Genomic DNA, 20,600 nt, shown 5'->3' on the forward strand with positions numbered 1-20,600 from the left:
CCAGTGCTGCCAACGTGCTTCAAACCACGCTCAACCCTCTGCCACTGTGGGCAGCCCCTGTGTTTGCTCTCTGTGTCTACAGGAATTTAAAAACCAAGTTCTGGCAGCAGAAAAATGGCTCAGATAACAGCAGGTTATTATGGGATGTGGCCACTGGAGAGGGGAGAGGAGCGTGTCCCAGACTGACAGGAGCAGTGGGGTTGGGTGAGCAGCCTCACCTTCCAACCCTGCCCCCTGCTCCTTTCCCTAAATCCATCTTGATTTCTGGCCTTGAGCTAAAGGGATTCCCTGGAGCATGCAACGTGGTTTCAGTGGAGGTTTCCTCTTCACAATGAGATAAAAATGTGTCAGATCTCTTCCTCACATAGCAAACACTGGAGGAAAACAACAGAAGCCTCCATGAGAAAATATTTCAGCTGTTTTGCAAAGACATAAAAATCAGTGATACGAGAAAACACTGTATTGAAGCATCTTAAAAATCCAACCCATGATCTTTTTTCTCATTATGAAGAATATTTTACAGAAAAAAACGTTCTTCAAGTAGGTGCAGCTGCCTGCATCCAGCAATCAAGAGGTATAAAGCCTACCCTCAGACAGCATTTCAGGCAGCATTTAATAAAATCCCAAATATTTGAGTGATGTTTGCCACACCATATAGTGTTTCCAGGAGTAGATCTAAATATTTAGATATAAACATCTCTGTCCTGTTTAAAAAATCTTGAAGTGCTGAAAGTGTGGTTGTGTTTTGCCTGATCTGAAACCACAAATCTGAAAGGAAATGGGGAGAGAAGGAGGTTGGAGTGAGGCTGCAAAAAACACAATGAAAACCAGCACCAGCACCCAGACAGTCCAGCATGGATTGTACAGTTATGGATTTACACATTACAATATTAACGTGGTGTCTCTGGCAAAATTCATTCGTGGTAAGTCAAAGACAGCATGACTGCATTTGTGTAAGTCCCCAAATTGAAGAACAATTCTCTTTATTTCTCTTTGTTTCATTTCGTAGTAACTTTGACCCTCATACACCACTTTATTTCAAAGCACGTTGAACATCTTTGAATTCTGGTGTTGTGATGTTTCGAGACGTTGAAAAACAACACAGCAGCTCTGTCTGCTGCCTGAGAGAGAAGGAATCCTGGCAATTTTTAAAACTCCATTAATATGAAGTAACCCTGTTCTGGGAGGGATTTCACCTCTGTTCCCTCTTTTGCAGGCACTGTCATTGCAGCAGCATTTCTCCACACCACAGCCACGGCCACGACCAAAATAACTGTTTAACCGAAACCATCTGGATTGTGCACGGATGAATTTATCTTGGGAGGTTTTCACGAGCAGCAGCAAAACGTATCGAGAGATGGGTGAGACCTGGCACGTGTCAAAATCAAACAGCGACATTTTTTTAATTTCTCACGGTTTCTGGGAAAAAGAAATCAAAAATGGTAAAATGAGAGGGTTTAAATGTTTTATTGCAAGGCCAAGACATTCAAGCTTTATAGCTCTGATGGCTATAGTTGCTGAAACAGCACTGAGAAGCATTTTGAACTAACCATAAGGTCTTAAGGCCGTTGTTCAAATACTGATGAATTCCATGTATTTGAAACACTTCCATTTCAGTAAAAGCTTACAAGTACACTTTTCAGAGGATCCATTTTGCTTCCAATAGACAAGTTAATACATATCTAGGCTCTCAGGAGCATCATTAATTTAGAGAAAAATCCAACCAAATCACAGCACTGTTAGTTTTTTATTATCATTGCTATTTTTTAAACTTATATAAAATCAGTTCCAAAATCAGTTGCTTTTCAGTAGCATGCACTTTCGGTTTTTTATAACATCTGGGTGTTAAACTTAGAGAAAAGTTGTCCATTAGTTTAGGACATGATGGTGTTTATTTGTATTCTATTTACTTCAAAAGGGAAGAGCATTCATATTCATCCAGAAAGCTACAAAAATCTGGTACCAGGACAAAACTGCTGAGGAAATCAAAGATGAACTCTCCAGATATTTGAATGATAAAGGAATCTTCTCACAATTGAACACACTTATGAATAGATATTTTTGGTTTTGTCAGCTGCTCTTTTGCCTGAGTAACAAAAGTAGCTCTTTGTGTCTCAATAATCTTAATAAAATCATTATTAAAAATGAATAAATGAGGATAAAACTAGCAGGAGTCTTCTCATTAATTTCAGTGGAATCGGGATATAATGAGCTTGTCTTTTTAAAGGATCAGGATCCAGGGATGTATGGGAAATCTGCATTTACATTTGTGCATGTACTTTCATATCTTCTAAGTGGCCTACACCATCAATTGTTATGCCTATTTGGAAAAAGGGATTTAAATCAGTTTTTCTCTGTGTCTCATCTCCACATTCTCGATGTCCTCACCTCTGCTGCTACTTCCAGGTCCTTAAAGCAATGCCTTTCCTGATCTCTTTCCCCAGGAGTAAAATTTCCTCATCACTACTCTTGTCCACCACCAGCAAGAATGTCCTTGGCAGTCTGCACGCCAGCAAAGGATTAAATGCAAACATATCTGTATCTCCCTCTAAAGCTGGCTCTGTCTTTGGAAACCTTGTTTTTTCTGTGAAAGCTTCACAAACCAGATTCTATGACACTGAATTATACCTTGCTTTAGTTAGTCTGCTACTGGAATGGACTAAAATACCATTTTTTCATTTCTCCAGCAGCCCAAGGGCTGTAGTAAAACAACAGTGCCTAAACTTGAAGTGTCCAAGGCCAGGTTGGACAGGGCTTGGAGCAATTTGGGATGGTGGGGGGCGTCCCTGCCCATGGCTGGGGGGAGAAATGGGATGAGCTTTAGGGTACCTTCCAACCCAAACCTTTCTCTGAGCATTGTGTGAGCTGCTCTCTGCAGGGTGGTGAAGTGTGCTGGCACAGGTCCTGGCACTGCCACAAAATGCTGCACCCAGCCTGAGGAACCCCAGCAGCACAGACCTGACCTGGGGCACAGGGCAGGACCTGGAAACCAGCTGACAGCGCTCCAGGTGTGCTGTAAATAAAGATTCCTCACCCAGGAGTTTCCAAGGAGCTCCGTGGTGATCTATGCTCAGCTGTGTGACATCCTTCCTGGAAGAAAAGATGAAATCATCTGCTAATAGAGCAGCAGCTCACACAGCACAGCAGAGTGATGCTGAGGGACAGGACTTTGTATCTCAATAATCTCAATCATCTCAATCATCTCAATCATCTCAATAATATCAATAATCTCAATAATATCAATCATCTCAATCATCTCAATCATCTCAATAACCTCAATCTCACTGCCAAGGACCTGGCTGGGGAGAGGCAAGGGAGCCCCAGGCACCTCAGGGGGTAGGACTGAATTCCCCAGCTCCATGGGGAGCATGGCAGGGCTTTGTTCTGGGGCTCAGAGATGCTCAGACAGGTTTGGATGGTGGTGGTTCCTCCTCTGAGCTTACAGACAGGGAGGCAGGGCTCCTGCCCTGGACCTGCTGCATCTCAGAGCTTTGGCAGTGCCTGGCAGTGTTTGCTCCCTCTCCTTTTTGGGGTGCCAGCCCTGGCACATCGGGGTGAGCTGAGGGGCAGGGACACATTGTCCTTCATCATGCCCTGCCTCCCCAGGGCCCTGCTGGGATTTAAAATTGTCCTTTCCCAGACTCTCAGCAAAGACAAATCTTCTGGTTTGCAGTTTAACTCCTAGGGCAGCCCATGATACAAATGCTGGGAAGCTACAGGCCTAACAGACCATTTGGACACCAAAGGCATAAGGATTTCAAAGGCTTTGCATGGAATTTCAGATTGTATCTTTATTTTTAAAAGATAAGGGGAGGCTGTGCAGGGAAATAGCACCCTTCAGAACCCACCCACTACAGCCTAGTGTCAGAAACAAAATGATGAGCTAGGGGAACCTTGGTCTGAACCTGTTTTTATGCTCCTCTTCAGCTGCACACAATGTCTGAGGGTTGTACTGTAGCAAAGGATGCAAATCTTCCTGTGCTCCTGGCATTACTGGTGCAATTCCCACTGGAGGCCCATGTTAAATTCAGAGCCCACAATTCATAAAGGAAGCTGACAAGTTACAGAGAGTTCAGAAAGGAATATGAAGGATGGAAAAACAGCATTTACAGCTGCAGGAACTTAGTCTATTTTGCTTGTGAAGAGAGGAGTTTAAGGGATGCCTTGGTTAAAGAATATCAGTGTTCACAAGGAGAATTAAATGTCGAGATCAGGGTCCTCAATTAGCACAGGAAAACCTTGACACTGAACCAGGCAAGTCCTGACTGGAAACACGAGGCACATGTTTACCAGTGTAAACAGTGAATTTATTACCAAAGCCAGAGCTGAAGCAGACAGGATGACTCTTCATTACAGGGTTTTTTAATAACATTTAAATGCTTCTTTCCTGAAAAGACATGTTGGAATTCCAACAAGCACAAACACAACCAGCTTTGTGACCTGTATTATCCAAGGGAGCAAACAGTAATGCTTCCCTTTTTTCACATTCATGGCCTTCTCTCCCTTCCACCTGACAGTAATTCCAAGTGTGTAACAGCTGAGAACATAATTCTGATCACAGATCCTCCTGGCAGATCTGCTCTGTGTTTGTGCAAGCACCAAGTAGATCTCTCATCTCTCTGCCAGGAGCCTCTCACATAAAATAAAAAAGCCATAAAATACCACTGTAGTGACACTGGTGCTCCCTCCTCACTGCCTAAAGCCAGGGGCCAGCACAAAATCCACATCCTCACCCTGCTCCTGGTACCCAGCAGCAGCAGCAGAGAACCCTCTGACATGCCCTGGTCTGAGAAATTCCAACCAGCCTCAGTTATCCATCCTGCATTTCCCTAATATCCAACCACCCTCAGTTATCCATCCTGCATTTCCTTAATATCCAACCACCCTCAGTTATCCATCCTGCATTTCCCTGGTATCCAACCAGCCCTCAGTTATCCATCCTGCATTTCCCTAATATCCAACCACCCTCAGTTATCCATCCTGCATTTCCCTAATATCTGACATCCACTGTGCTGTCCCACTCCTCTGTGTCCCATCCAACAGGATCACAGAGAACAGATTATTCCCTCTTTTGAAGGCATGTAAGACCATTTTCATGCCTCACTAAAGTCTCCTCCTGACCTGACAGCACCAATTCTTTCTCCCTTTCCTGAGAGGCCACAGCTCTCATTAGTTTTTGCTGCTGGCTTCCTTCCAAGTGGTCTCCCCCTGGTCAAAACACCACCCCCAAATCTCCACGTGGGGCTACAGGTCTTCCACAAACACACAGCAGAACCCCAAGCTCTGTCACGTGTGCCTGGGAGCAGAACTTGGCCCTCTTTTAATCCCATTGCCTTTATCAGCCATATAATGTTTTGCACATTATCACCCCAATTATTGAGGCTTGTAGGTGATAATGAGATTGCACTGGATATATTCCAGCAAAGCACATTCTAGGTTTTACTAACTCCATTAACCAAGAAAAGCTGGTTAATGGCTGAAAAGTGCAATGATGCACATAATCACACCAGTTGCTTTGCTACTACAATTATATTATTAAGATGGATCTTTGAGGTACAATTTTCATGTATAATTAGTGGGTTATCCCTTCAGGAAAAAAGGAAAAAAACGTAATTCAAAAGCACCCAAAGGTTTGAGCAAAGTGGTTCTTACACAAATGAAGTCTGAAGTCATGCTCTCAGGTCAGCCTCTGAATGGGATTTGTGAGAAAACAGGAGTGCAAGAATTTAGAAACTTCACCCAGGCTCCTCGAGGATGTGAAATGCCAAAGTTGCAATCCACTGGGAACACCCAATCTCAGCGGTATCCGTGGGTATCCAGGCTGTGACTTCTGAGAAGACAACAGAGCCCAAATGTATTGGAAATGTAAAACATTTAGACAGATTAAAAAATTATTTATTGGTGTTTTAAGGACTTCTGTATTCTTTAGTTGTTTATTTTCTAGGACATCACTGTTCTTCCCAATAGAGACAGCTTCAATTTCACATCAAGAAACCAGCACCACCAAGCAGGCAGGACAATGGAGAACTCTCTGGCTACTCCTTTACCAAATTACAAAACAGAAAATGAGTGTAAATTTTCACAAGCAATTTCCAAGTGCAAGCCTGATTTTTTTGATTGCTTTTCTCTTTCAGCTAAATTGCACTTATCGTCTTGACAGAAAATGCAATGACTGTTTTTCACTAGGAACTTTTTACAAATTTAATTGAGTTGTCAGGAGAAATGCTATTATCCTCACCATGTGAAATTAATATATCAGGAACTTATCTACTGTCTTGCATGTGTGCATGACATTTATATGGATCATTGCAACTAATACATATACATCTCTTATGCTTGGTAAAATTTCACACAACAAAAAATCTCCAGAACTGAATTTGTGATTGTCTAAAAGTCCTTGAATTTGGCTGGCTCTGCCAAGCAGCTTAGCAGGAGACTTTGCTGGATTTAATCAGCCAGCCAGACCTCAGAAATTCTGCTGGAATTCTTGTTGCTATTAGAAATATGCACTAGCACTTGCTAATTCAGTTCAGAACTGATTCAGAAAGTAAAAGCAATAAATCTTCATGCAAGCATTGAGCTCTCCCAAGGATATCCTGGAGCAGTGATTTTTTGGAGAGCAGGAATATATAAAGGAATGTAGAGTGTCTAGCCAAAATTTTATTTGAAATACTCTTTACAAAGAATCTAGGGACATGTCCAAAACAGAAAACCTCTGATTTTTCCCAAATGTATTGACTTGGCCTTCCACTTCCAAGAGACAAGAGAGCAGGGGCAGCAGGAGGTGAAACCAGTACACAAACTTTTGGCCACCCCCTTAAGCAAGGAGCAGTTTCATCACTGATATTAAACAGGAGTTTAGTCTGCACTCTGAATCACCAGGACATCTCTCTGTGCCTTAAGAGCCCCGTGGTCTCCTGAAATCTAACACAAACTGCCAACTTTGAGAAAAACTGCAGGTACTGTGGCAAGGCCTGCCATGATAAGCACATAATTAATGTTTGCTGGACTGGAGTCTCATTTATTGTTACCCTGGAGTTAAAGGAAAATGTGAAATAATACAACCTGCAGGTGAAGCCTACTGACACTCCAAAATTCAATGTGTGAAACCTCCAAAATACCCCAAGAGGCACAAACCTGACCCAGCTGCTGGAGCAGGCTCTGACAGAGACACATGCTAACACCCTGGCAGGACAATAAGCTCCAAAGATGAAGCCCTGGCTGCAGAGGAGTGCAGTAATAAAGTTCAGTGATATAGAGCTGATTTAATTCATACAAAACTGTAAAATTAACACACTTCCTGTGCCATTTCAGGCTCTTTCAGAAGAACCTGGTTCTCCATTTCAATACGAGTCTGATTTGCTGTAAAGGGAAATCACATTTGACATTTAGGAACTGAAGTGCTTATAGCATTTATTATATTTCCCTGATATATTAATAAAATGCATTAACACAAACTGTTCTTCAACAAAATAAGAAACCAAAGCAACCTTTTTTTTTTTTTTCATAAAAACCATTTGATTTTCTCATGAACAGTATATATGAATTTCTGTGCCACTTTGACATCCTCTCCATAAGTCAGTATATCCTCAGGACAAATATGGTGCTGCTGATAAACATTTAGCTCTTGGCTTTATTTGTGTTCTGCTGTAGTTGGGATGGGCAAGTCAAAACCCTGGCTGGTTGTCTGTGACCTTTGCATTCTCCTTTAAATTCCATGCATTTGCAAGAGATGATGGAAGAGCTGATAGTGTCTACAGTTTATCAGCCACGAAAATTAGATTAGATACATTTTTGATTGCAAAAATAGTCTTGTGATGGAATTTTTTCTTATTTTTTACAGCTTCTATTTCCAACACTTTCAGCAGTGCTCTGAAGATTCTCAAGAGTCTGTGTCCAGGAAGCACAGACTGCTTTGTCTCCTTCAGCTCTTTCCAGTTGTCTGCATGCTCCGAGGTGGGGCAGCAGTTCTTACAGAGCTGGCTAATGCTGTGTGCTGTTCTGCACTTCCAATGGTTGAACCAAACTGAGAGACAGCTAAAAATGCACCATATTCCCCAGCAGCTCTGTTGGGCTGGGTAAACATCTGCTGCAGTGACCTGAGGACTGTCATGTAACTCCAAAATGAGCGATCTGGACAGTCACTCCTGCCCTCAGTGCAGTGAAGGTTGTGCTCTACACCCTGGGGAAGTTTGGTACCCTGTTAAAAGAACACCTGATGTGTTTAGTTATGCTGAAACAGCCCCCTGGGCTCAGCACAGATCAGAGAAGGTGAAGCCACCAGTGCCTCCTTTGCAGTCAGATTTCCACCTCCTTGAAGGATCAGCTGCTTCCACACAACAAAAGCAAAAGCACACCTCCAAAGAAAGATTCCCAAAACCAAAGCCATATTGTGGCTGGCTTTTACATCCCTAATCCTCCATCCCAGGGAGTTTTTTGCCAGTAAAAAAGGGGCTATGATGATTTCTTTATCCTTCTTACCGACACTGCCATGCCAGCTCAGGCCCTCCTTTCCCTGGATTCTGGGAGACGCCGTGCCTGGGATCTCCCACCCTCCTCTCACCACTGGCAAGGAGCAGAGGCTTCCTCCCTCATGCAGCCCTCCCTTTTGAGAAGGGAAGCACCAGAGGAAGTTCTTCTCCCACGGGCACTTCTGATGCCTTGTGAAGGCTGACCTAGATCAGAGACTATTCAGAGCTAAGGAATAAAGTAGGGATTTTTCAAGAGGCCTCAATAGATCCACCTTGGGCAGCACAACTCAAAATGGTCACAAAATGGACCATCAGTCTCGGGGTCTCACATTTTTATGAGTTTTGGCCTATTAGCATATTGGAGCTAGTTGTCTAATTACAGCTTTAGGTTATGAAGTCCCATCTTTCCTGTTTTCTCTCTTCAGTCCACGTTGTTTCTGCTCTTGGTGTGAGATCTGGATTGGCTGTCTTCGGGTCCCCAGCTAGAGAAGGAATTGTTTTGTCTACTTATTCTGTGAAGAGAGCTTACTGTCCTCTAATATGAAGCCTAGACTTACACACTACAGCAGAACAGATTCTGAAAACAATAAAAGCTAAACCTGAGGCACCACATTGAACATCAGCACTGGGGCCTCTGAGCAGACCCCAGGCTGAAGCTCTGCTTCCATCACTTGTGTTTGTATCCTCCACTGAAACCCAACTCGCCCATGTGAGTCCCACCAGCTGCTTCCAATCTTCTGAGCAGGACTGCTCTGTGCTATAAACTTCAGCTTTCCAAACACAAGCATCATCTGTTAAGCCAAAAGCTTCAGATAGGATTGCTGAGCACTAGGCTGGGAGTCCAAGCAGCACAGGGCAGATCTTCCCCGTGTCAGCAGACACCTCATGTATTTTCAGTGCTGTCAGAAACAAACCACTCCTTGATATTCCAGAGCAGCGGGGGGAAAGCCTTCCAGAAGTGGTGGTGAAGCCAATATTTTAAAAAGACCCTTCTGAGAACTTGCCAGCCTCCTGGGGGAGCTTGTCAGCATCTCCCACATTAAATGAAAGCCACTTTAAAATCCACAGGGGTTTTGAAGAAAAGCTGGAACACATCAAAGCTGCTGGGATGGCAAGCTTCACAACGTGCACAATACATCAACACTTACAGGCAGTAAATCCTCCCCAGCCTCAGGGGAGCTCGCAGCCCCCCAGAGTAAGCCCTTTCCTAATGTATCTCTCAAATGAACTGCTAATCTCCTCTCTAAACTTGACAGCTGTCCTGCATGCACTCAAACCCCTCTGTGCTTAAATCCTTCTATCATTCTTGTTAAGTCACCTGTTAGATCATCTTTGCTTTAATACGAAAAAATAAATCTTTCCTCCAACCCCAAACAAAGGTGTCACTCACCTGCAGCTGGCACATCCACAGATTTTATACATGTATGTGTGTGTGTGTGCATTCCCAGGAGCAATCTTGGACTTTCCAAATTCCTGAGGCCAGTGGGAGCTCCCCCACCAGTGTCCTCAAGCAGATTTCTCAGACCCCAGCAGAGCTGATGGCTTCCTGCGCTCAGATCAGCTTGAATTTCTGACACGTTTTCTCGCTGCTCTGAGGGAGCAGAAAACTTTCCCCTTGGCTGGGCAGAGTTTGGCCCGTGGTGTTGAATTCACAGTGCCAACAGCCATTTGTCACTTCTGCTCCAGATGAGGGTTTGCCAGCGTTGCTGTGCAGCCCGGCCACAAGAACTCTCAAGAGACACCACTGAGACAGATGTGCTCTTGCACTGCCCAATTCCTGACAAGGGCTGCCTAAAGGGTACTTTGGCATAGCCAGAAATACTCCCAACTTCCAGTTGAGGACAAAGCAGCAATTTTTCATGCAGTTTTTCAAATGTAGAACATTTCAAAGCACACCAAAACACCAATCCTTCCTAGAAGCAGCTGCTTGTCCATTAGCTCTTCTTGACCAAATATTTTGTTTACTGCTTGAAACTGATGAAGAGTTTCACCAAGACATTGATTCATTCCAGTGTCAACAGTGGGATTCCCTGCTCTTGCCACCAGCACTGTGGCTGGGTCACCCCAATCAGCTGGCGTGAGCTTGGTGCAAGTCTGATGATGCCTGACAGCTCTGCAGGGACCTGAGTGGAGCTGTTGAGTATTTGTTCAACACGTGGAACACGCAGGTTCACGGGCAAAAGTCTGGACAAAGAAAGTGATGAAATAACTCCTGCAACATACCCCAGACACTTGGATTTTCAAGGCATGTGAGCTCTGCTGAGCTTTTGGTCAAAAAGAGGATGCTGTTACTGCAGTGCTCATGATAGGTGTCTATCCTTCACAATGTTTTCCCAGTGAGGATATATTTTTATGCTGTTCCAGGTTCTTCATCACTCCCTGCATTGGCAGTGAGGGGAACAGGGCCATTTTCCTCTCTGCCTGTAGCTACCTACACTACAGTGAGTGATATGAAATTATTCACTCTGCCTCTTGAAATGTCTGCAGAAGACGAGATTCAACAATTGCTCCAGGAAGTGATGCTCAACCACTCCGACTGATCACCCTGTGCTCTGTCACCCGTCTGTTACCTCTGTCATTCCCTGCTGCCTCCAGAGCAAATCAGGCCCTGAAACACTCTGCTGAAGAGGGCAAAGGTCTGTCACATAACTGCATCTCAGAGATGAGCTCTGGGCTCAGCCTGACACCCCATAACTGTGAAATGTCCCTGTGGTCATCCCATGCAGAACCGTGTCCCACACAAGCATGGTCTGGAACAGAACTTCCTTTGTGAATGTCTTCAGTACTGAAATGAGTTTCAATGAGTTCCAGCCAGAGAATTCATGCTCTGAAACACTGCTTCCATCCAGCTCTGCTCCCTGCAGCCATCCTTGTTCCCTGGTCCTCCATACACCCACTTCCCAGGCACTTCATGAGGCTGAGGAGGTGGATCCAGCCTCGTGGTGCTGGAAGGCAGCCCCTGGGGAGGTATTCCTGATACCTGAGCTTATGAAACCTGCCCATTTCAGATGCAAACAAAACACACTGGAAAGCTGCTTTACCTGCCAGAGGAGCATCTGTTAGACTGACAAATCCAGGCTGTGCACGGGGGAGACAGATTTACTTCTGACAAAACTCCACCCACCCCGCTCAGCTCTCACCAGGGGCTGGAAATTAATAGGATCTTTGCATTGTCAGCTCCTCTTGCCCAAAAGGAAAAGCACACCTGATGCTTCCCAAAGGAAGATCTGGTTTCTGGGTGGCCTGACTGGATGGGAACCATCAGGGGCAGCAAAGGGGGCTTGCATCTCCTCAGCACGGCACCTGCCCTGCAGGACTGACCAGAGGGGTGAGGGCTGGGCCACCAAAACCTGGGCTCAGCAGGCCCAGCAGGCAGGTGCTGCGGGACACTGCTGCCTGTCCTGCTGCCCAGGGTGCCTCTGCACCCACCCACTGCACACAGAGCACTCACAGGCACCGTGTATGGCAGCTCCATCCCTTTCTAGGCTTGAATATTCCACGCTGGTTCCCCATACCAGCACTCCAGTACTGGGCATGTACCCCACCTGAGACCCCAGCCAAACCTTCTCTAAATTAATTAATTAAAACCTACTTCTAACAGGGGTGCAAAGAGGAAATCACCTCTGTCCCACGCAACTTTTTGGCACGGATGGGAAGGCACTGCTGCTCTCCATGAGCTTAGAAGGCTCGCTGGAGCCTCTCCCCACCCCTACAGCGCTAAACTCGCCCTGCTGCGGGGGAGACTCCTCCCTGCCAGCGCCGGGCACCGCCGCTCCCGCCGGGCTGCGCCTTGTCCGGTCCGGCTCACACGGGCTGCTCGCGGACCGTCCTGCGGCTCCGCCACCGCTCCCGGTCCCGATCCACAGCCCGGTCCCGATCCCCATCCCGGTCCCGATCCCCATCCCGCTCCTGATTCCAGTCCCAGTCCCGATCCCGATCCCGATCCCTATCCCCATCCTAGTCCCAGTCCCGCTCCTGATTCCGGTCCCAGTCCCAGTCCCGATCTCTGCCCCGATCCCGCTCATGATTCCGATGCCTGTGCCGACCCCCATCCCGGTCCCGGTCCCGGTCCCGCTCCTGATTCCGGTCCCAGTCCCAGTCCCGATCTCTGCCCCGATCCCGTTCACGATTCCGGTGCCAGTGCCGGTGCCGATCCCGATCCCTATTCCGGTGCTGGTGCCGATCCCTATCCCCATCCTAGTCCTAGTCCCAGTCCCGCTCCCGCTCCCGATCCCGATCCCGCTCCCGCTCCTGATTCCGGTCCCAGTCCCGATCCCGATCCCGATCCCTATCCCCATCCTAGTCTTAGTTCCAGTCCCAGTCCCAGTCCCAGTCCCAGTCCCGATCTCTGTCCCGATCCCGCTCATGATTCCGGTGCCTGTGCCGATCCCCATCCCGGTCCCGCTCCTGATTCCGCTCCCGGTCTCGGTCCCGATCTCAGCCCCGATCCCGTTCATGATTCCGGTGCCAGTGCCGGTGCCGATCCCGATCCCCATCCTAGTCCTAGTCCTAGTCCCGCTCCCGATCCCGCTCCCGATCCCGCTCCCGATCCCTATCCCTATCCCCATCCTAGTCCCGGTCCCGGTCCCGGTCCCGGTCCCGGTCCCGCTCCCGCTCCCGATCCCGCTCCCGATCCCGATCCCGCTCCCGCCGCACCTGCGGGACCGGAGCGCGCCCCGACCGCGGCCGAGCCACGCCCTCACGCGGCTCAGCCAATGAGCGCGAGGCAGCTCCGTCCGACAGCCAATAGGAGAGCGGCGGCCGCGCCCCCGCCCCCTACTTGAGGCGCTCGGCGCGGCCGCGCGCTCGCAGAGGCGGCGGGAGCGGAGCGGCCGCGGAGCGCTCGGAGCGCCCGGCGCTGCCCGCACCGCTCCGGGGACGGGCCGCTCCCATGGAGGCGTTCCCGGGCACCCAGCTGGAGCAGCACCGGCACCTCCCGCCCGTGGAGTGCCTGCCGGGCGCCCGCTACGGCGGCCGGAGCCACAGCGCCTGCGGGAACGTCTTCAACTCCTGGAACGACTACCTGGGGCTGGCCACGCTCATCACCAAGGCCGTGCGGCCCGGCAAGGGCTTCGGCCCCGAGCCGCCCTCGGTGGTGGTGGCGGCCGCCGTGCCGCCGGCCGAGGAGGAGGAAGACGAGGAGGAGGAGGAGGAAGAGGCGGCGGGGCCGTACTTCGAGGGCGCGCTGGACTTGCACGACCTGGACCTGTGCGGGCATCACCACCACCACCATCACGGCGAGGGGCTGCTGGAGGAGCGCTTCGCCGACTTCAGCCCCTTTCCCGGGCGCGGCGGCCCCGCCGCCGTGGTGTTCGACTGCTCGGGGGAGCACCCGGGCCGGGAGGGCTCTGCCCACGCGTGGGGCGGCGTGGTGGTGGCGGGGCGGCTGCCGGCGCACCCGCGGGCCGCCTCCCGCCTGCTCAAGCCCGAGCTGCAGGTCTGCGTCTTCTGCCGGAACAACAAGGAGGCGGTGGCCCTCTACACCACGCACATCCTCAAGGGACCCGACGGCCGCGTCCTGTGCCCGGTGCTGCGGCGCTACACCTGCCCCCTCTGCGGCGCCAGCGGCGACAATGCCCACACCATCAAGTACTGCCCCCTGTCCAAAGTGCCGGCGGCGCGGCAGCTCCGGCACGCCCGGACCGCCCTGGGCAGGAAGGGCCGCTAGCGGCCGGGGCTCGCCCCGCTGACTCTGCCCCGGCCCCGCTGCGCGCTGGAACGCGCGGAGCCCGGCGCCGGGCCCCGGGACTGCGAGGCGGAGATGCGCTGTGTTTGTTTATTGTAAGAAAAAAATATATCTCTACGTGATTTTTATGGAGACGGCGAGATCTGACTGGGCGGGTGTGCGCGGGGGGGGTCCGGGGAGGTGGCGGGGGTCCCCGGTGCCCGCGGGGCATCGGCCGGGAGAGCCGCTCTTCACCGCCCGGTCATTGCAGGGTGTTTAACTAGGGTACAGCACTCCGCCTCTCAGCTCTTAAAGCGAACATCCCTGCGATTCCCTTCGCCGGTTTGAAAAGCGGTGAGCAAACCGCGATTGAACCTGCCCTCGGTAATTCACACCTGCTGCCCCAAATCGCAGCATCCGAGCGGTCACCCTTCCTCTGGTGGGCTCGCTGGTCCCGCAGCTCCCCGTGTCGAATACTCAGTTTTAGGGAAGGTCTGAGAGGAGAAAACATCCAAGTGCGTGTTTGAAAATGTGGTGACTCGGCTAGAGTGCAAACCGAGCAGTAAGGTGGCAATGGAGCAAGCTTTAATGCAGCTGTGTTTGTGGTGGAGAATGGGGAAGCCTGATGGAAAGAAACCTGGACAAAGCAGAAAGCTGTGACCGTAGGAGAATGGAAGCAAGGAAGGTTGTTTATTTTCAGGAGTTCAGAGAATGTGGTTAACTCTTTGACAGTAAAAGGGATCTAGCCATGTGGATAACAAATTTCCTTAACACTACACAGACTGTACAAAGCATAAGAATTAGACTGAAGTCCTGGACCACTTTGGGAGATGGCAGTTCCTTGGTACTGAATATCAGCCAGGGCTATATAATTTCTAATCCCCAAGAGAAAATATCTTTTTTTTAAATTTTGTTTTGTCTGTTTGATTGTTTTGTTTTGGGTTTTTTCGTTCGAGGCTTTTTTTTTTTTTTTTTTGGTGTTTTGGGTTTGTTTGTGGTTTTTTGTTTTTTTGTGGGTTTTTTGGGGTTTTTTTTGTTTGTTTGTTTTTTGAGTTTTGTTTTTTTTCTTACCTAGAGGTAGGACCAGGAGCAGCAGCAGTTTGGAGTTTGAGTACTCTGGAGCAGAAAGATGGATGCTGGAGTTTTCAGTGCAGTGGATCACACTGCTGTGCAGCAGGGAGGTGAAGAGAGCCTTGTGGAGGAACCTGGGACATCACCAGGAAGATGAGAAAGGAGATGGGTCCCGACAGAAAAAGGGAACTCTGAAAGTGAGGAGTAATCCACACTTGTGTGGTTTGTTTTGAAAAGCTGCTCAGCAGGGTGGCAGATGGGGTCAGGAGAGCAGGACAGTCAAGAATGGAGACAAAACATGTGTGGGATGGGCTGGGGATGAGGACCCAGGATTCATTATTCACTGCTGTTAACTCCCAGCCACAGCAATTAGGAGGGAGAAACTGATTTTGTGTGGAAGTGTTCCCTTAAATCTCCATCAGATGGCTCCAAAGATGGTGTCAGGTCTAATTATCAAATGCAGTGGGGTTTGCATTAAATAACACAGTGGCTGCAGTTATCCTTGTGTCAGCCTCCTTCTCCTTATGCTTAATACATTACATTTTGTCTGCAGCTCTATGGGGAGTGCACCACAGGCTCTTCTAAGGTGTTAAAGTTCGATGTGTTTGGTTTTGTGATTCCTGGTACACGTAGGTTTAATCTGTGTCCACCACACATTAGAGTCGAGCTGCAGCGTGAGGCTGTGGGAAGATTTTTCTTCTGTACTTTTGTTACCTCCTTGTGGGAAGTTTGAAGATCCTTCTATACATTTTAATGCAGTTGACTGTTACTGGACACAAAAGCAAGAAAGATCAATGAAAATCTGTCTGGGGTGTTTTCTGAGGGTTACCTGGCTGGGCTGGATTGGAGGTGTTTGCCATGTCCCTGCCCCACCTCTCTGCTCCTTACATGAAGCTGCTGTGCAGTACCAGCCCTATAGCAACGCCTGAAATCCCTCAGGATAACGGCAGATCCTGTGTCTGGATGGCACTGGCCTTCTGCAGAGCCTGTGCAAGAGGAAAACTTGTGTCCACAGCCTGTGCTGCTGCTGCCTGTTGCTCCTGGTTCTGCTCTCTAGGGAGCTGCAGCCTTGCTCTGGAAAGGCCAAGAGCTGCCTGGCCTCGCTGCTACCCAGCACTGGGCATCTCATCAAAGGCTTAACAGGTAAAGTGGAAGAGTAACAGCTTCAAGACCAGTTGGGGGTGGGGAAGGTAAAAAAAAAAAAACAAAACCCAAACCTCAGACGACTGCAGAAAGATGACAGGATTCAGCAAAAGCCAGCCTGACAGCAAGGCTTTTCAGTTACTTTATGTAATCATTCAACAGGACAATCTGCCCTTGAAAGATTTACAAGTGTGAGTCTAACAAAGACTAAACCTTAAAGGATTTTTTGACTGAAGTAAGCTCCTGTGATTTCTGGCATACCAGCACACTCCTTGTGGCACTGAGTGAGCATAAACACGCTTGTTCTTGGTCACTCTGCAAAGGTTATTGCAATAGGCAGGTTTTCTATTGCTACTTTGACTCCTTAAATACAGGGAACCATTTGAATTAGTAATTTAAGTTCTAGGAACAGCAAAGAGCTTCATCTGAAATCTGTGAAAAGTGAGATACTATTTTCACTCTTCTACAGGTATTTGCAAATCAAAATATTATGGTCACCTGTTTAAACTTGTGCATGTAAGTCATGGAATTTTTTCTATAGTGATAGTCTGGCAAGAGGAGTGAACACAATATTGGATAATCATCCTCAGCTGGTGTTAGTCTTGGCAAAAGGCAAGCTACTTCTAATTAGAAACTACTTTCAGATGTAGAGGTAATTTGATTCAGCTGAAGGCAGGTAAGTCTGTGCCCATCTTTAGTGGAAATTCTGTTTGGGCAGGTTGCTGTCACTCTGCTGTCCAGTGCCTCAGGTAGATGCCATAGGACCAAACCACAACGGCTACAAAATGTCCTTTTTTTTTTCCTTTATTTTTTTTACAGTGCCAGTTTGACCCACCAGATATATAGATTAATTTTTACTAATTATGAGTTGCTAAGAGTTGCATGGGGAGGAAGATATAATTCTAAAATGACTGTTTTCTGGACAAAACAAGTGATTCACTAAAAATGGAACAAGGTTTAGCAAAGCCCCCTGCCCAAGAGAGAAAGGACTAACAAAACTTAAAAGTGCAGCAAGGGAGGCTTTGATTAGTAAAATGCAGTGGAATAGTTTATAGAATCTCCATCCTACTGTACGTAAATGCATTTATTTTATTTAAGAGGAGGACCAGACAAAGTGTAGAGCATTTCAGATGCAGCTGGCCCTGCCATGGCAGAAAAGGAAGAACTGGGTGTTTTTGTTATGCCACTTGAGTGCCTACTTCTTGCAACGCTGCAGTAAACCACAGATGGGCACCAGTGCCTGATTAACAGGTACATTTTGGATCTTGCATTTCACTGACCCAACGCCTCCCTGTTGTAGGCTGGCACCACTCAGCAGTGCCCTTTAGCCACAGGAGGAAATCTTGCTTACATGCAGCAGTTCCTGCCAATGACAGCAGCCCAAGGACAGGAAAATGATGCAGAGATCTTTAATTTACAGTAAGACAAACCTTCCAGTACTCTTGCTGTCTGAGATGCCTCCTGGCTGCCCACCCCAATGTCCTCCTGGCCCTCCTCATGGCCTCACTGAGGTCACCGAGGTCATGACATGTTCTGGGCTGCAGTTGTGGCTGTGCCCAGTCAGGAGTAACACCACTGCACCCTGCCAGTTCCCATAAATATGGATTTTGTAAAAAAAAAAAAGTTTTCATAGGTAAAGCACTCTAGAGAAAGCTCAGATATAATGCCAGTTATGCCCCCCTTCTGCTGAGGACCCTGATGGCCCTCAGTCCTGCCCATGGGCTGGGTCAGTGTCTGGACTGCTCCTGGAGCAGGAAGGAAACAGCACTTTTCATACCTGACACTGCCTTGCTGAAGATTTATTTTAATCCAGCAACACTTGCATCCATTCAAACAGCAGCAGCCTGAAGTTCTGCCTTCTAAATACAGCCTGTGACAGTTTGTATTCTTGTAAGGGTCACTGAAAAATTTAGCTGTTTAACAGAATATGACTCAAGGCAAAGACTGACACAGAACTCATTTGGCTTCATCAACATTTTCAGGTAACCAAATTTTGTGCACATGTTTAATGATGGCAGGAGGTGGAGGTTTGAGCTGTTGGATTTGGTCAGCAGAGGTTTTTGGTCACTGTCAGTATTGTGTCTAAACAGATCAAGCAATAAAATAAACACACTGGCATGCCTGCAAAGCTCACATCTCCCCAGCCTCTTCTCAAGCTGCCCCGTCCTGAGAATGTAACACTCATTGACAACATTGCCACAATCTCAAATAATGCAAATTAGTAACACAGATTGAGAAACAGCTTTAGCTGGTGCAGGGATGACTAACACTCATCCCAGTGTGAAAGTGTCTTTGTGTGGATACAATTAAAGCTATGTAACTGAGGATATAATCACTATTTACATATTACAAGGGTGGAGAAAGGCAAATGTTGTGCCTGTTGTTGATAAAAGGCTGAAAGGACCATCTGAGAAAGCACAGGCCAGATGGTATCACTACGGTTCCTGGGAAAATCAAAGGAAATCCTTCCAGAACGTCTTTTTGGGAGATGCAGAAGATGACTGGGAACAGCCAGAATGAAATTACTGAGGGTAACCATGCCCGGCTCACCTGCCTTCTATAATAAAATATCTTTGTGGACGAGGGAAGGAGCACTGGAGGTTCTTATCTCAACTTTAACAAGGCTTTCAGCACTGTCTCACACAATATCCTTGCACTCAGCTCAGGATGTTACAGCCCACATAACAATGGGGGCAGAAAACCTGGCTGGATGTCCAGGCTCAGCCCTGTGGGCAGGGGGCTGGGCTGGAACCATCCTCCAGGATCCTCCAGGATCCCAGCCCACACACCTGGGACAGGGCTGCTGGCCAAAGGGATGGACAGGAGCCTGCTGAGTTCAAGAGGGAGCAGGACAGGGGCCTGCCCAGCCAAGGAAGGAGCCCTTGCAGTGGCAGGCTGGGGGCTCAAACATCTCTGGGCCCTGGCAGGGAAAAGGTGAGCATGAGCCAGCAGGTCCCAGGCTGTTTGAGCTGGGCACTGAAATGTTTGGGCCGGGAGCCCAGCCTGTAGAAGGGAAGGGTCCCACTCAATTCACCTCTTCTTTCCTGTGTGCTCTTTCCCCCCATACAAGGACTCGGCCAAATTTGAGTTTAGCAGAGGACCAACAGTGTCCAGGGGCTGGAGCACATGCCTGGGAGGAAAGGCTGAAGGGACAGGGCTTGTTCAGCCTGGAGAAAGGAATGGTTTTAGGGGAGACCTCAGCTTTCCACAGTAGCACACAGTGAGCAGAGAGACACACGGTAAAAGCCAAAAGAGAGAGGTTTAAACTTTTTGAGGGCCACAAAAATGACCAGAGAGCTGGAGCACTCCCCCTGTGAGGAAAGCCTGAGAGCTGAGGTTTTTCAGCCTGGAGAACAGAAGGTTCCAGAGAGCCCTAACTGTGGCCTTTGAAGGAGGGTTGTAAGAAGGATGGGGACAGATATTTTGGCAGATTGTGTTGTGATAGAAAAAAGGGTAATGATTTTAAACTGAAGAATGGTTGATTCAGATTAGATAGAAGAGGTTTTATAACAATGATGGTGGAAAACACTGGCACAGATTGCTCAGAGAAGGGTGGATGCTCCATCCCTGAAAACATTCCAGCTCTGAGCAATGTGATCTAGTTGAAGATGTCTCTACTCATTGCAGCTGAGGGCTGGACTGGATGACCTTTGAGGTCACCTTCCACCCCAAACCATTCTGTGACAATGATTTTTAGATTTGGAGCTAGTCAAGCATTGGAAGAGGCTTCCCAGAACAGTTGTGCAGTCCTCAGCCTTGGAGGTCTTCAAAACCACACTGAACAAACAAGAGTTCTTAGTAGCACAGGAATTTCACAGCCAGCAGTGGAGCGAGCTCCTGGGTCCCCTTTAACAGCATCCAGTGACACAGAATGCAAGGACAGCAGGAGGTGGCTGAAAAACAGCAGCAACCCCTACTCCAGATCCAGTAAGAACTTTTACTGGATGGCTGCTGGTCTCTAGCTCCATCCCTTTTGGAACTGTATAAAGAACAAAAAATACAGGGTTTTTTTATGCTTGGAAAACACTATTTTTCTGAATGAGTCATGTGACTCAACCAGCAATGAGAAGAGATGATCCAAAGACACAAAAATCAAGCCCTGAGAGCAAGTTTTCCCAAAAAAAAAACTATTGGCCCTGGATAACCCAGAAGAGGGCAGGGAAAGGACAAGAGGAGTATTACAACTTCTGTTCACACACCAGGTTTCTCAGGGAGAAACCAGCCCAGGTGTTCTCACCTTCTCCTTCAGT

At 48.0% G+C, this 20,600-nt stretch overlaps 1 protein-coding gene across 1 annotated transcript; it reads left to right on the top strand.

Moving 5' to 3' along the window:
• The first annotated feature begins 13,256 nt into the window (after positions 1 to 13,256).
• Positions 13,257 to 14,289, top strand: NANOS1 (nanos C2HC-type zinc finger 1). The gene has a single exon (XM_032749214.3). The coding sequence runs from the start codon at positions 13,363 to 13,365 to the stop codon at positions 14,137 to 14,139; it is 777 nt and encodes a 258-aa protein (XP_032605105.2). The 5' UTR covers positions 13,257 to 13,362; the 3' UTR covers positions 14,140 to 14,289.
• Positions 14,290 to 20,600: the final 6,311 nt, after the last annotated feature.

This window comes from Taeniopygia guttata, chromosome 6, assembly GCF_048771995.1.
Source record: "Taeniopygia guttata chromosome 6, bTaeGut7.mat, whole genome shotgun sequence".
NCBI lineage: Eukaryota > Metazoa > Chordata > Aves > Passeriformes > Estrildidae > Taeniopygia > Taeniopygia guttata.